Source organism: Falco cherrug, chromosome 18, assembly GCF_023634085.1.
Source record: "Falco cherrug isolate bFalChe1 chromosome 18, bFalChe1.pri, whole genome shotgun sequence".
Classification (NCBI taxonomy): domain Eukaryota; kingdom Metazoa; phylum Chordata; class Aves; order Falconiformes; family Falconidae; genus Falco; species Falco cherrug.
In genome coordinates, this window is record NC_073714.1 from 1,037,418 (window position 1) to 1,049,963 (window position 12,546).

A 12,546-nucleotide genomic window follows, 5' to 3' on the forward strand; every position below is an offset into this window, starting at 1 on the left:
CGCGGCCCAACAAGGCCTGCCACGGCCCAGAACAGCCCATCACAGCCCGTCCCAGCCCGCCACAGCGCACCACAGCCCACCACGGCCCACCACAGCCCACCACAGCCCGGCCCGGCCCGCCACGGCCCACCACGGCCCATCCTGGCCCACCACGGCCTACCAAGGCCCACCACGGCCCACCCTGGCCCACCACAGCTAACCACGGCCCGCCACCCCTTGCCAGAGCCCACCGCGGCCCGTCACAGCCTGTCCCAGCCCGCCACAGCCCACCACAGCCTGACACAGCCCGACACAGCCCGACACAGCTTGTCCCAGCCCACCACAGCCCTCCATAGCCCGTCCCAGCCCACCACAGCCCGTACCAGCCCACCACAGCCCTCCATAGCCCGTCCCAGCCCACCACAGCCCGTACCAGCCCACCACAGCCCTCCACAGCACATCCCAGCCCACCACGGTCCACCACAGCCTGCCACGGCCCACCATGGCCCACCACGGCCTGCCAGAGTCCACCACGGCCCGCCCCAGCCTGCCCCAGCCCACCACAGCCCACCACGGCCCACCACGGCCCACCACAGCCCACCAAAGCCCACCAAGGCCCATTACAGCCCGCCATGGGCCGTCGCGGCACGCCACGGCCCGCCACAGAGTGTCCCAGCCCGCCAAAGCCCGACCCAGCCCACCACAGCCCATCCGAGCCCACCACAGCCCACCACAGCCCGTCCCAGCCCACCACAGCCCGTCCCCGCCCACCACAGCTCGTCCCAGCCCGTCCCAGCCCGTCCCAGCACACCACAGCCCGTCCCAGCACACCACAGCCCGTCCCAGCCCACCACAGCCCGTCCCAGCACACCACAGCCCGTCCAGCCCGTCCCATTCCAACACAGCCCGTCCCAACACGTCCCAGCCCGTCCCCGCCCACCACAGCCCGTCCCCGCCCACCACGGCCCGTCCCCGACCGCCACAGCCCGTCCCAGCCTGTCCCAGCACACCACAGCTCGTCCCAGCACACCACAGCCCGTCCCCGCCCACCACAGCCCGTCCCCGCCCACCACAGCCCGTCCCAGCCCGCCACAGCCCGTCCCAGCCTGTCCCAGCCCGTCCCAGCACACCACAGCTCGTCCCAGCACACCACAGCCCGTCCCAGCCCACCAGAGCCCGTCCCAGCCAACCACAGCCTGTCCCAGCCCGTCCTATTCCACCACACCCCGTCCCAGCCCACCACAGCCCGTCCCAGCACGTCCCAGCCCGTCCCAGCCCGTCCCAGCCCACCACAGCCCGTCCTAACTAGTCCCAGCCCACCACAGCCCGTCTTAGCCCACCTCAGCCCGTCACAACCCACCACAGCCCGTCCCAGCCCACCACAGCCCGTCCCAGCCCACCGTAGCCCGTCCCAGCCCACCAGAGCCCGTCCCAGCCCATCACAGCCCGTCCCAGCCCACCACAGCTCGTTCCAGCCCACCACAGCCCGTCCCAGCCCACCACAGCCCACCACGGCCCGTCCCAGCCCACCACAGCCCGTCACAGCCCACCACAGCCCGTCCCATCACACCATCACACCACAGCCCACCAGAGCCCGTCCCAGCCCGTCCCAGCCCACCACAGCCCGTCCCAGCCCACCACAGCCGGTTGCAGCACATCACAGCTCGTTCCAGACCACCAGAGCCCGTCCCAGCCCGTCCCAGCCCACCACAGCCCATCTGAAGCTCACCAGAACCCACCAAAGCCCACCACAGCCTGTCCCAGACCACCACGGCCCACCACGGCCCACCACAGCACACCACAGTTCACCACAAGCCGTCTCAGCCCACCATGACCTGTCCCAGCCCACCACGGCCCACCACAGCCCATCCCTTCCCACACCGGCCCAAAACGGCCCACCACGGCCCACCACAGTTCACCACGGCCCGCCACAGCCCACCACGCCCACCACAGCCCGTCCCAGCTCACCACAGCCCGTCCCAGCCCACCACAGCCCTCCACAGCCCTCCACAGCCCGTCTCAGCCCACCACTACCCACCACAGCCCGCCAAGGCCCACCACTGCCCGTCACAGGTTGTCCCAGACCGCCACAGCCCATCACAGCCCACCACAGCCCATCCCAGCACACCACAGGCCGTCCCAGCACACCACAGCCCGTCCCAGCACACCACAGCCCATCCCAGCACGTCCCATTCCACCACAGCCCGTCCCAACACGTCCCAGCCCGTCCCCGCCCACCACAGCCCGTCTCAGCCCACCACAGCCCGTCCCAGCCCACCACAGCCCGTCCCTACTCACCACAGCCCATCCCTGCCCACCACAACTTGTCCCCACCCACTACAGCCTGTCTCGGCCCACCACTACCTGTCCAGGCCCAAAACGGCCCGTCCCAGCCCACCACGGCCCGTCCCGGCCCACCACAGCCCGTCCCGGCCCACCACTGCCCGTCCCAGCCCGCCACGTCTCACCTCAGCACACCATGGCTCACCTCAGCCGACCACAGCCTGTCCCAGCCCACCACAGCCCATCCCAGCCCACCACAGCCCGTCCCGCCCCCCCCACAGCTCGTCCAGGCGCCCCACAGCCTGTCCCAGCCCACCACAGCTGTTTCCAGACCACCACAGCCCTTCCCAAACCTACCACAACCCATCCCTGAACACCACAGCAGTTTCAAGCCCACCACAGCCCATCCCAGCCCACCGCAGCCCATCCCAGCCCACCAAAGCCCGTCCCAGCCTGTCCCAGCCCGTCCCAGCCCTCCGAAGCCCGTCCCAGCCAACCGCAGCCCGTCCCAGCCCACCGCAGCCCGTCCCAGCCCACCACAGCCCGTCCCAGCCCACCGCAGCCCGTCCCAGCCCGTCCCAGCCCACCGCAGCCCGTCCCAGCCCACCACAGCCCGTCCCAGCACACCACAGCCCGTCCCAGCCCACCACAGCCCATCACAGACCGTCCCAGCCCACCAGAGCCCGTCCCAGCTTACCACAGCCCGTGCCAGCCCGTCTCAGCTCAGCACAGGCCACCACAGTCCGTCCCAGCCCACCACAGCCCGTCCCAGCCCACCATGCCTTACCACGCCCCACCACAGCCATCCACGGCCCACCACGGTTCACGTTGGCCCGTCGCAGCTCACCACGGCCCACCACGGCCCATCACGGCACGTCCCAGCCCACCACAGCCCGTCACAGCACACCACAGAACGTCCCAGCCCACCACAGAACGTCCCAGCCCACCACAGCCCAACACAGCCCGCCCGAGCTCAACACAGCCCACCACAGCCCAGCACATCCCAGCACAGCCCATCCCCGCCCACCACAGCCCGTCCCCGCTCACCACAGCCCACCACAGCCCTTCCCTGCTCACCACAGCCCGGCCCCTCCCACCACAGCCCTTCCCCGCCCACCGCAGCCCGTCCCCGCCCACCACAGCTCATCCCAGCCCACCACAGCCCGTCCCAGTTCATCCCAACCAGTCCCAGCCCACCACAGCCCGTCCCAGCCCACTAAGGCCCGTCCCAGCCCACCACGGCCCACCACAGCCTACCACGGCCCACCAGAGCTCACCACAGCTCACCACAGCCCGTCCCAGCCCACCACGGTCCATCCCGGCCCACCACGGCCCGTCCCGGCCCACCACAGCCCGTCCCAGCCCATCCCAGCCCACCACAGCCCGTCCAAGCCCGTCTCAGCCCACCCTGGCCCGTCCCAGCCCACCACGAACACGTCCCAGCTCTTCTGAGCCTGTCCCAGCCCACCACAGCCTATTCCAGACCACCACAGCCCGTCCCCGCCAACCACAGCCCGTCCCAGCCCACCACGGCCCGTCCCCGCCCACCACGGCCCGTCCCCGCCCATCAGAGCCCGTCCCCGCCCACCACGGCCCGTCCCCGCCCACCACGGCCCGTCCCCGATCATGCCAGCCCGTCCCAGCCCAACAAAGCACGTCCCAGCCCACCACAGACCGTCCAAGCCCACCACGGCTCGTCCCATCCCACCATAGACTGTCCCAGCCCACCACAGCCCGTCCCAGTTCATCCCAATCCGTCCCAGCCCACCACGGCCCGTCCCAGCCCACCACGGCCCGTCAGAGCCCACCACGGCCCACAACAGTTCACCACGGCCCGTCCCAGCCCACCACGGCCCGTCCCAGCCCACCACGGCCCGACCAAGCCCACCACGGCTCGTCCCAGCCCACCACGGCTCGTCCCAGCCCACCACAGCCCGTCCCAGCCCACCACGGCCCGTCTCAGTTCATCCCAATCCGTCCCAGCCCACCAGAGCCCGTCCCAGCCCACCATGGCCCACCACAGCCTACCACGGCCCACCACAGCCCACCACAGTTCACCACGGCCCGTCCCGGCCCACCACGGCCCGTCCCGGCCCACCACGGCCCGACCAAGCCCACCACGGCCCGACCAAGCCCACCACGGCCCGACCAAGCCCACCACAGCCCGAGCCAGCCCACCACAGCCCGTCCCAGCCAACCACAGCCTGACCCAACCCACAACAGCCCGGCCCGGCCCACCACAGCCCGTCCCAGCTTACCACAGCCCGTCCCATGAAACCAGAGTACTTCTCAGCCCACCACAGCCCGTCCCGGCCCACCACACCTCGTCCCGGGCCTCCACGGCCCACAGCAGTCCGTCCCGGCCAACCACGGTCCGTCCCAGCCCACCACGGCCCGTGCCAGCCCACCACGGCCCTTCCCAGCCCACCACAGCCCGTCCCAGCCCGTCCCAGACCACCACAGCCCGTCCCAGCCCACCACAGCCCGTTCCAGACGACCACAGCCCGTCCCAGCCAACCACAGCCCATCCCAGCCCACCACAGCCTGTCCAAGCCCACTACAGCCCGTCCCAGGACACCACAGCACGCCTCAGCCAAACACATCTCTTCCCAGCCCACCACAGCCCGTCCCAGCTCACCACAGCCCGTTCCAGCCCATGTCAGCCCGTACCTGGCCACCACAGCCCGTGCCAGCCCGTCCCAGCCAACCGCAGCCTGTCCCAGCTCGTCGCAGCCCACCACAGCACGTCCCAGCCCACCACAGCCTGTCCCAGCCTGTCCGAGCCCGTCCCACCTCACCACAGCCCACCACAGCCCGTCCCAGCCCACCACAGCATGTCCCAGACCACCACAGCCCGTCCCAGCCCACCACAGCCCATCCCAGCCCAGCACAGCCCATCCCAGCCCACCACAGCCCATCCCATCCCACCACAGCCTGTCCAAGCCCACCAAAGCCCACCACAGCCCGTCCCAGCCCACCACAGCCCATCCCAGCCCACCACAGCCTGTCCAAGCCCACCAAAGCCCACCACAGCCCGTCCCAGCCCACTACAGCCCATCCCAGCCCACCACAGCCCGTCCCAGCCCACCACAGCCCGTTCCAGAAGACCACAGCCCGTCCCGGCCCAACACAGCTCGTCCCAGCCCACCACAGCCCGTCCCAGCACACCACAGACCGTCCAAGCCCACCACGGCTCGTCCCAGCCCACCACAGCCCGTCCCAGCCCACCACAGCCCGTCCCAATTCATCCCAATCCGTCCCAGCCCACCACGGCCCTTCCCAGCCCACCACAGCCCGTCCCAGCCCGTCCCAGACCACCACAGCCCGTCCCAGCCCAACACAGCCCGTCCCAGCCCGTCCCAGACCACCACAGCCCGTCCCAGCCCACCACAGCCCGTCCCAGCCCACCACAGCCCGTCCCAGCCTGTCCCAGCCCACCACAGCCTGTCCCAGCCGACCACAGCCCACCACAGGCCGTCCCAGCACGTCCCAGCCCGTCCCAGCCCACCACAGCCCGTTCCAGACGACCACAGCCCGTCCCAGCCCACCACAGCCCATCCCAGCCCACCACAGCCTGTCCAAGCCCACCAAAGCCCACCACAGCCCGTCCCAGCACATCCCAGCCCGTCCCAGCCCACCACAGCCCTCCACAGCCCTCCACAGCCTGTCCAAGCCCACCACAGCCCACCACACCCGTCCCAGCACGTCCCAGCCCGTCCCAGCTCACCACAGCCCATCCCAGCCCACCACAGCCCACCGCAACCCGTCCCAGCTTCCCACAGCCCGCCTCAGCCCAACACAGCTCTTACCAGCCCAGCACAGCCCGTCCCAGGCCACCAAAGCCCGTTCCAGCCCATGTGAGACTGTACCAGCCCACCACAGCCCGTGCCAACCCGTCCCAGCGAACCGCAGCCCGTCCCAGCTCGTCCCAGCCCACCACAGCACGTCCCAGCCTGTCCCAGCCCACCACAGCACGTCCCAGCCTGTCCGAGCCCGTTCCAGATGACCACAGCCCACCACAGCCCACCACAGCCCGTCCCAGCCCACCACAGCCGGCCTCAGCCCAACACAGCTCTTCCCAGCCCACCACAGCCCATCCCAGCCCACTACAGCCCATCCCAGCCCGTGTCAGACCATACCAGCCAACCACAGCCCGTGCCAGCCCGTCCCAGCCAACCGCAGCCCGTCCCAGCTCGTCCCAGCCCACCACAGCACGTCCCAGCCACTCCCAGCCCACCACAGCACGTCCCAGCCCACCACAGCCCGTCCCAGCTCACCACGGCCCGTCCCAGCTCACCACAACCCACCACAGCCCACCACAGCTTGTACCAGCTCGTCCGAGCCCGTCCCATCCCACCACAGCCCGTCCCAGCTCGTCCCAGCCCGTCCCAGCCCGTCCCAGCTCACCACAGCCCGTCCCAGCTCACCACAGCCCGTCCCAGCCCACCAGAGCCCGTCCCAGCCCACCACAGCCCATCCCAGCCTGTCCCAGCCCATCCCAGCCCACCACAGCCCGTCCCAGCCCACCACAGCCCGTCCCCGACCATTACAACCCGTCCCCACCCACCACAGCTCGTTCCGGCCCAACGCAGCCCGTCCCAGCCCACCACAGCCCGTCCCAGCCCATCACAACCCACCACGGCCCGTCCCCGCCCACGAAGTCCCGTCCAGGCCCACCACGGCCCGTCCCAGCCCACCACGGCCCGTCCCAGCCTGTGTCAGCCCGTCCCAGCCCACCGCAGCCCGTGCCAGCCTGTCCCAGTCCACTGCAGCCCGTCCCAGCTCGTCCCAGCCCACCACAGCCCGTCCCAGCCTGTCCCAGGCCACCACAGCCCGTCCCAGCCCACCACAGCCCGTCCCAGGCAACCACAGTCCGTGCCAGCCCGTCCCAGCCCGCCACAGCCCGTCCCAGCCCACCACAGCCCGTCCAAGCTTACCACACCCCACAACACCCCTTCCCAGCTCACCACAACCCACCACAGCCCGTCCCCGCCCACGACGGCATGTCCCCGCACACGACGGCCTATCCCCGCCCACCATGGCCCGTCCCAGCCCACCACGGCCCGTCCCAGCCCTTCTGAGCCCGTCCCAGCCCACCACAGCCCGTCCCAGCCCACCACAGCCTGTCCCAGCCCGTCCGAGCCCGTCCCAGCTCACCACAGCCCACCACAGCCCGTCCCAGCCCACCACAGCATGTCCCAGCCCACCACAGCCCGTCCCAGCCCACCACAGCCCGTCCCGGCCCACCACAGCCTGTCCCATCCCAACACAGCCCGTCCCAGCCCACCACAGCCCGTCCCAGCCCACCACAGCCTGTCCAAGCCCACCACAGCCCACCACAACCCGTCCCAGCTTACCACAGCCAGCCTTAGCCCAACACAGCCCGTCCCAGCCCACCAAAGCCCATCCCAGCCCACCACAGCCCGTCCCAGTCCATCCCAACCCACCACAGCCTGTCCTAGCCCACCACAGTTTGTCCCAGCAAAGCACAGCCCGCCGGAGCCCACCACAGCCCACCACAGCCCGTCCCAGCGCACCACAGCCCACCGCAGCCCGTCTCAAGCTCACCAGAACCCAGCAAAGCCCGTCCCAGCCCATCCCAGCCCACCACAGCCCGTCCCAGCCCACCAAAGCCCGTTCCAGCCCATGTGAGACTGTACCAGCCCACCACAGCCCGTGCCAACCCGTCCCAGCGAGCCGCAGCCTGTCCCAGCTCGTCCCAGCCCACCACATCACGTCCCAGCCTGTCCCAGCCCACCACAGCACGTCGCAGCCTGTCCGAGCCCGTTCCAGATGACCACAGCCCACCACAGCCCGTCGCAGCCCACCAAAGCCCGCCTCAGCCCAACACAGCTCTTCCCAGCCCACCACAGCCCGTCCCAGCCCACCACAGCCCATCCCAGCCCGTGTAAGACCATACCAGCCAACCACAGCCCGTGCCAGCCCGTCCCAGCCAACCGCAGCCCGTCCCAGCTCGTCCCAGCCCACCACAGCACGTCCCAGCCCTTCCCAGCTCACCACAACCCACCACGGCCCGTCCCCGCCCACCACGGCCCGTCCCCGCCCACCACGGCCCGTCCCCGCCCATCACGGCCCGTCCTGGCCCACCACGGTCCGTCCCAGCCCACCACGGCCCGTCACAGACCATCCCAGCCCACCACAGCCCGTCCAAGCCCGTCTCAGCCCACCCTGGCCCGTCCCAGCCCACCAGCGCCCATCCCAGCTCTTCCCAGCCTGTCCCAGCCCACCACGGCCCGTCCCCGCCCAGCAGAGCCCGTCCCCGCCCACCACGGCCCGTCCCCGCCCACCAAGGCCCGTCCCCGCCCACCAAGGCCCGTCCCCACCCACCAAGGCCCGTCCCCACCTACAACAGCTTGTCCCACCCACCACAGCCCATCCCCGCCCACCACAACTTGTCCCCGACCACTACGGCCTGTCTCGGCCCACCACAGCCAGTCCAGACTCACCACGGCCCGTCCCAGCCCACCACAGCCTGGCCCAGCCCACCACGGCCCGTCCCGGCCCACCGCGGCCCATCCCAGCCCGTCTCAGCCCACCAGAGCCCATCGCAGCCCACCACAGCTTGTCCCAGCCCACCACAGCCCGTCCCGGCCCACCACAGCCCGTCCCAGCTTATTACAACCCACCACAGCCCTTCCCAGCTCACCACAACCCACCACAGCCTGTCCCGGCCCACCACGGCCCGTCGCAGCCCACCACAGCCCGTCCCAGCCCACCACAAGCAGTCCAAGCCCACCACAGCCCGTCACAGCCTACCACAGCCCACCACAGCCCACCACAGGCCACCACAGCCCGTCCCAGCCCACCGCAGCCCGTCCCAGCCCACCGCAGCCCGTCCCAGCCTACCACAGCCCGTCTCAGCCCACCACAGCGCACCACAGCCCGTCCCAGTGCGTCCCAGCCCGTCCCGGCCAACCACAGTCCGTCTTAGCCCGACCCAGCCCCCCACAGCCCAGCCCAGCCCACCACAGCTCACCACAGTTCACCACGGCCCGTCGCAGCCCACAACGGCCCACCACGGCCTACCACACACCGTCCCAGCCCACCAAAGCCCGACCCAGACCACGACATCCCGTCCCAGCCCACCAAAATTCGTCCCAGCGCACCACAGCGCGTCCCAGCCCACCACAGCCCGTCCCAGTCCACCACAGCCCGTCCCGGCCCACTACAGCCGGTCCTGGCCCACCACAGCCCGTCCCGGCACACCAGAGCCCGTCCCGGCACACCAGAGCCCGGCCCAGCCCGGCCCACCACAGCCCGTCTCGGCACACCAGAGCCCGTCCCAGCACACCACAGACCATCCCGTCCCATCAAAACCCGTCCCGGCCCACCACAGCCCGTCCCCGCCCACCACAGCTTGTCCCCGCCCACCACAGCTCTTCCCAGCCCACCACAGCTCGTCCTAGCCCACCACTGCCTGTCCCAGCCCACCAAAGGCCACTACAGCACACCACAGCCTACCGTAGACCACCACAGCCCGTCCCAGCCCATCACAGCCCGTCACAGCCCACCACTGCCTGTCCCAGCCCAGCATGGCCCGTCCCAGCCCACCACGGCCCGTCCAGGCCCACCACGGCCTGTCCCAGCCCACCACAGCCCGTCCCAGCCCACCACAGCCCGTCCCAGCCAAACACGGCGCACCACAGCCCACCATGGCCCGTCCCGGCCCACCACGGCCTACCACAGGTCGTCCCAACCCACCACAGCCCACCACGGCCCACCACAGCCTGTCCCAGCCCAACACAGCCCAGCCCAGCCCACCACAGCCCGTCCCAGCACGTCCCAGCTTGTCCCAGTACATCCCAGCCCGTCCTAGCCCACCACAGCCCGTTCGAGACTACCACAGCCCATACCAGCTTACCACAGCCCGTCCCAGCCCACCGCAGCCCACCAAAGATCGTCCCAGGTCACCACAGCCCGTCCCAGCCCACCACAGCCCACCACAGCCCATCCCAGGCCACCACAGCCCGTCCCAGGCCACCACAGCCCGTCCCAGCCCACCAAAGCCCACTACAGACCGTCCCAGCATGTCCCAGCCCATCCCAGCACGTGCCAGCCTGTCCCAGCCCAGCACAGCCCGTCCCAGCCCGTCCCAGCCCATCCGAGCCCACCACAGCCCGTCCCAGCCCACCACAGCCCGTCCCAGCCCACCACAGCTCTTCCCAGCCCACCACAGCTCGTCCTAGCCCACCACTGCCTGTCCCAGCCCACCACGGCCCGTCCCAGCACACCACAGCCCGTCCCTGCCCACCACGGTCCACCACGGCACGTCCCAGCCCACCAGAGCCCACCACAGCCCGTCTTCAGCTCACCACAGCCTGTCCCAGCCCACCACAGCCTCTCCCATCCCACCACAGCCCGTCCCAGCCCAGCACAGCCTGTTCCAGCCCATCCCAGCCCACCACAGCCCGTCCCAGCCCACCACAGCATATCCCAGCCCACCACGGCCCGTCCCAGCCCACCACAGCTCGTCCCAGCCCACCACAGCCCGTCCAAGGACACCACAGCCCGTCACAGCCCACCACAGCTCGTCCCAGCACATCCCAGCCCGCCCCCGCCCATTCTCAGACCACCAGAGCCCGTCCCAGCCCACCACAGCCTGTCCCAGCCCACCACGGCCCGTCCCAGCACACCACGGCCCGTCCCTGCCCCCCACGGCACGTCCCAGCACACCAGAACCCACCACAGCCCGTCTCAGGTCACCACAGCCTGTCCCAGCCCACCACGGCCCACCACAGCCCGTCCCACCCCACCACAGCCCATCCCAGCCCACCAAAGGCCACTACAGCACACCACAGCCTACAGTAGACCACCACAGCCCGTCCCAGCCTGTCCCAGCTTGTCCCAGCCCATCACAGCCCGTCACAGCCAACCACTGCCCGTCCCAGCCCACCACGGTCCGTCCCAGCCCACCACAGCTCGTCCCAGCACACCACAGCCCGTCCCAGCCCACCACAGCCCGTCCCAGCCCGTCCCAGCGCACCACAGCTCGTCCCGGCCCAACACAGCCCAGCTCAGCCCACCACAGCCCGTCCCAGACCACCAAAGCCCGTCCCAGACCACCACAGCCCGTCCCAGCCAGTCCCAGCCAATACCAGCCCAACGCAGCCCGTGCCAGCTCGTCCCAGCCCACCACAGCGCATCCCAGCCCACCACAGAACTTTCCAGCTCACCACAGCTTGTCCCAGCCCACCACAACCCACCACAGACCGTCCCAGCCCTCCACAGCCCGTCCCAGCCCACCACAGCTCGTCCCAGCCCACCACAGCCCCTCCCAGCCCACCACAGCCCCTCCCAGCCCATCACAGTTCACCACGGCCCGTCCAGGCCCAGCATGGCCCGGCCCGGCCCACCACGGCCCGGCCCGGCCCACCATAGCCCGTCCCAGCTTACCACGGCCCACCACAGCCCACCACAGCCTGTCCCAGCCCACCACATCCCGTCCGAGCCCACCACAGCTTGTTCCAGATCACCAGAGCCCGTCCCAGCCCACCACAGCCCTTCCCAGACAACCACAGCCCGTCCCAGCACGTGCCAGACAATACCAGCCCAGCACAGCCCGTCTCAGCCCACCACAGCCTGTCCCAGCCCACCACAGCCTCTCCCATCCCACCACAGCCCATCCCAGCCCACCACAGCCCGTCCCAGCCCGTCCCAGCCCACCACAGCCCATCCCAGCCCACCACAGCATGTCCCAGCCCACCACGGCCCAGCCCAGCCCACCACAGCTCGTCCCAGCCCACCACAGCTCGTCCCAGCCCACCACAGCCTGTCCCAGGACACCACAGCCCATCCCAGCCCACCACGGCCCACCCCAGCACACCACAGCCCGTCCCAGCCCGTCCCAGCCCACCACAGCTCATCCTAGCCCACCACTGCCTGTCCCAGCCCACCACGGCCCGTCTCAGCTCTACCACAGCCTGTCCCAGCCCACCACGGCCCACCACAGCCCGTCCCAGCCCACCAAAGGCCACTACAGCACACCACAGCCTACCGTAGACCACCACAGCCCGTCCCAGCCCGTCCCAGCTTGTCCCAGCCCATCACAACCAACCACTGCCCGTCCCAGCCCACCACAGCCCGTCCAGGCCCACCACGGCCCGTCCTGGCCCACCACGGCGCGTCCCAGCCCACCACGGCGCGTCCCACCCACCACAGCCCGTCCCAGCCCACCACAGCCCGTCCCAGCCCACCACAGCCCCTCCCAGCCCACCACAGCCCCTCCCAGCCCATCACAGCTCACCAAGGCCCGTCGGGGCCCAC

The 12,546-nt window shown here is 70.7% G+C and overlaps 1 protein-coding gene across 1 annotated transcript in view; it reads right to left on the bottom strand.

Annotated features, from left to right (window-relative positions):
- Positions 1-2,316: 2,316 nt before the first annotated feature.
- The window catches only part of LOC114015030 (vigilin-like), a 52,529-nt gene continuing 42,299 nt past the window's right edge, over positions 2,317-12,546 (bottom strand). The window contains exon 13 of the mRNA XM_055696113.1: positions 2,317-2,343. Within this exon, the coding sequence (XP_055552088.1) occupies positions 2,317-2,343 (27 nt within the window). The remainder of the gene's footprint in view (positions 2,344-12,546) is intronic.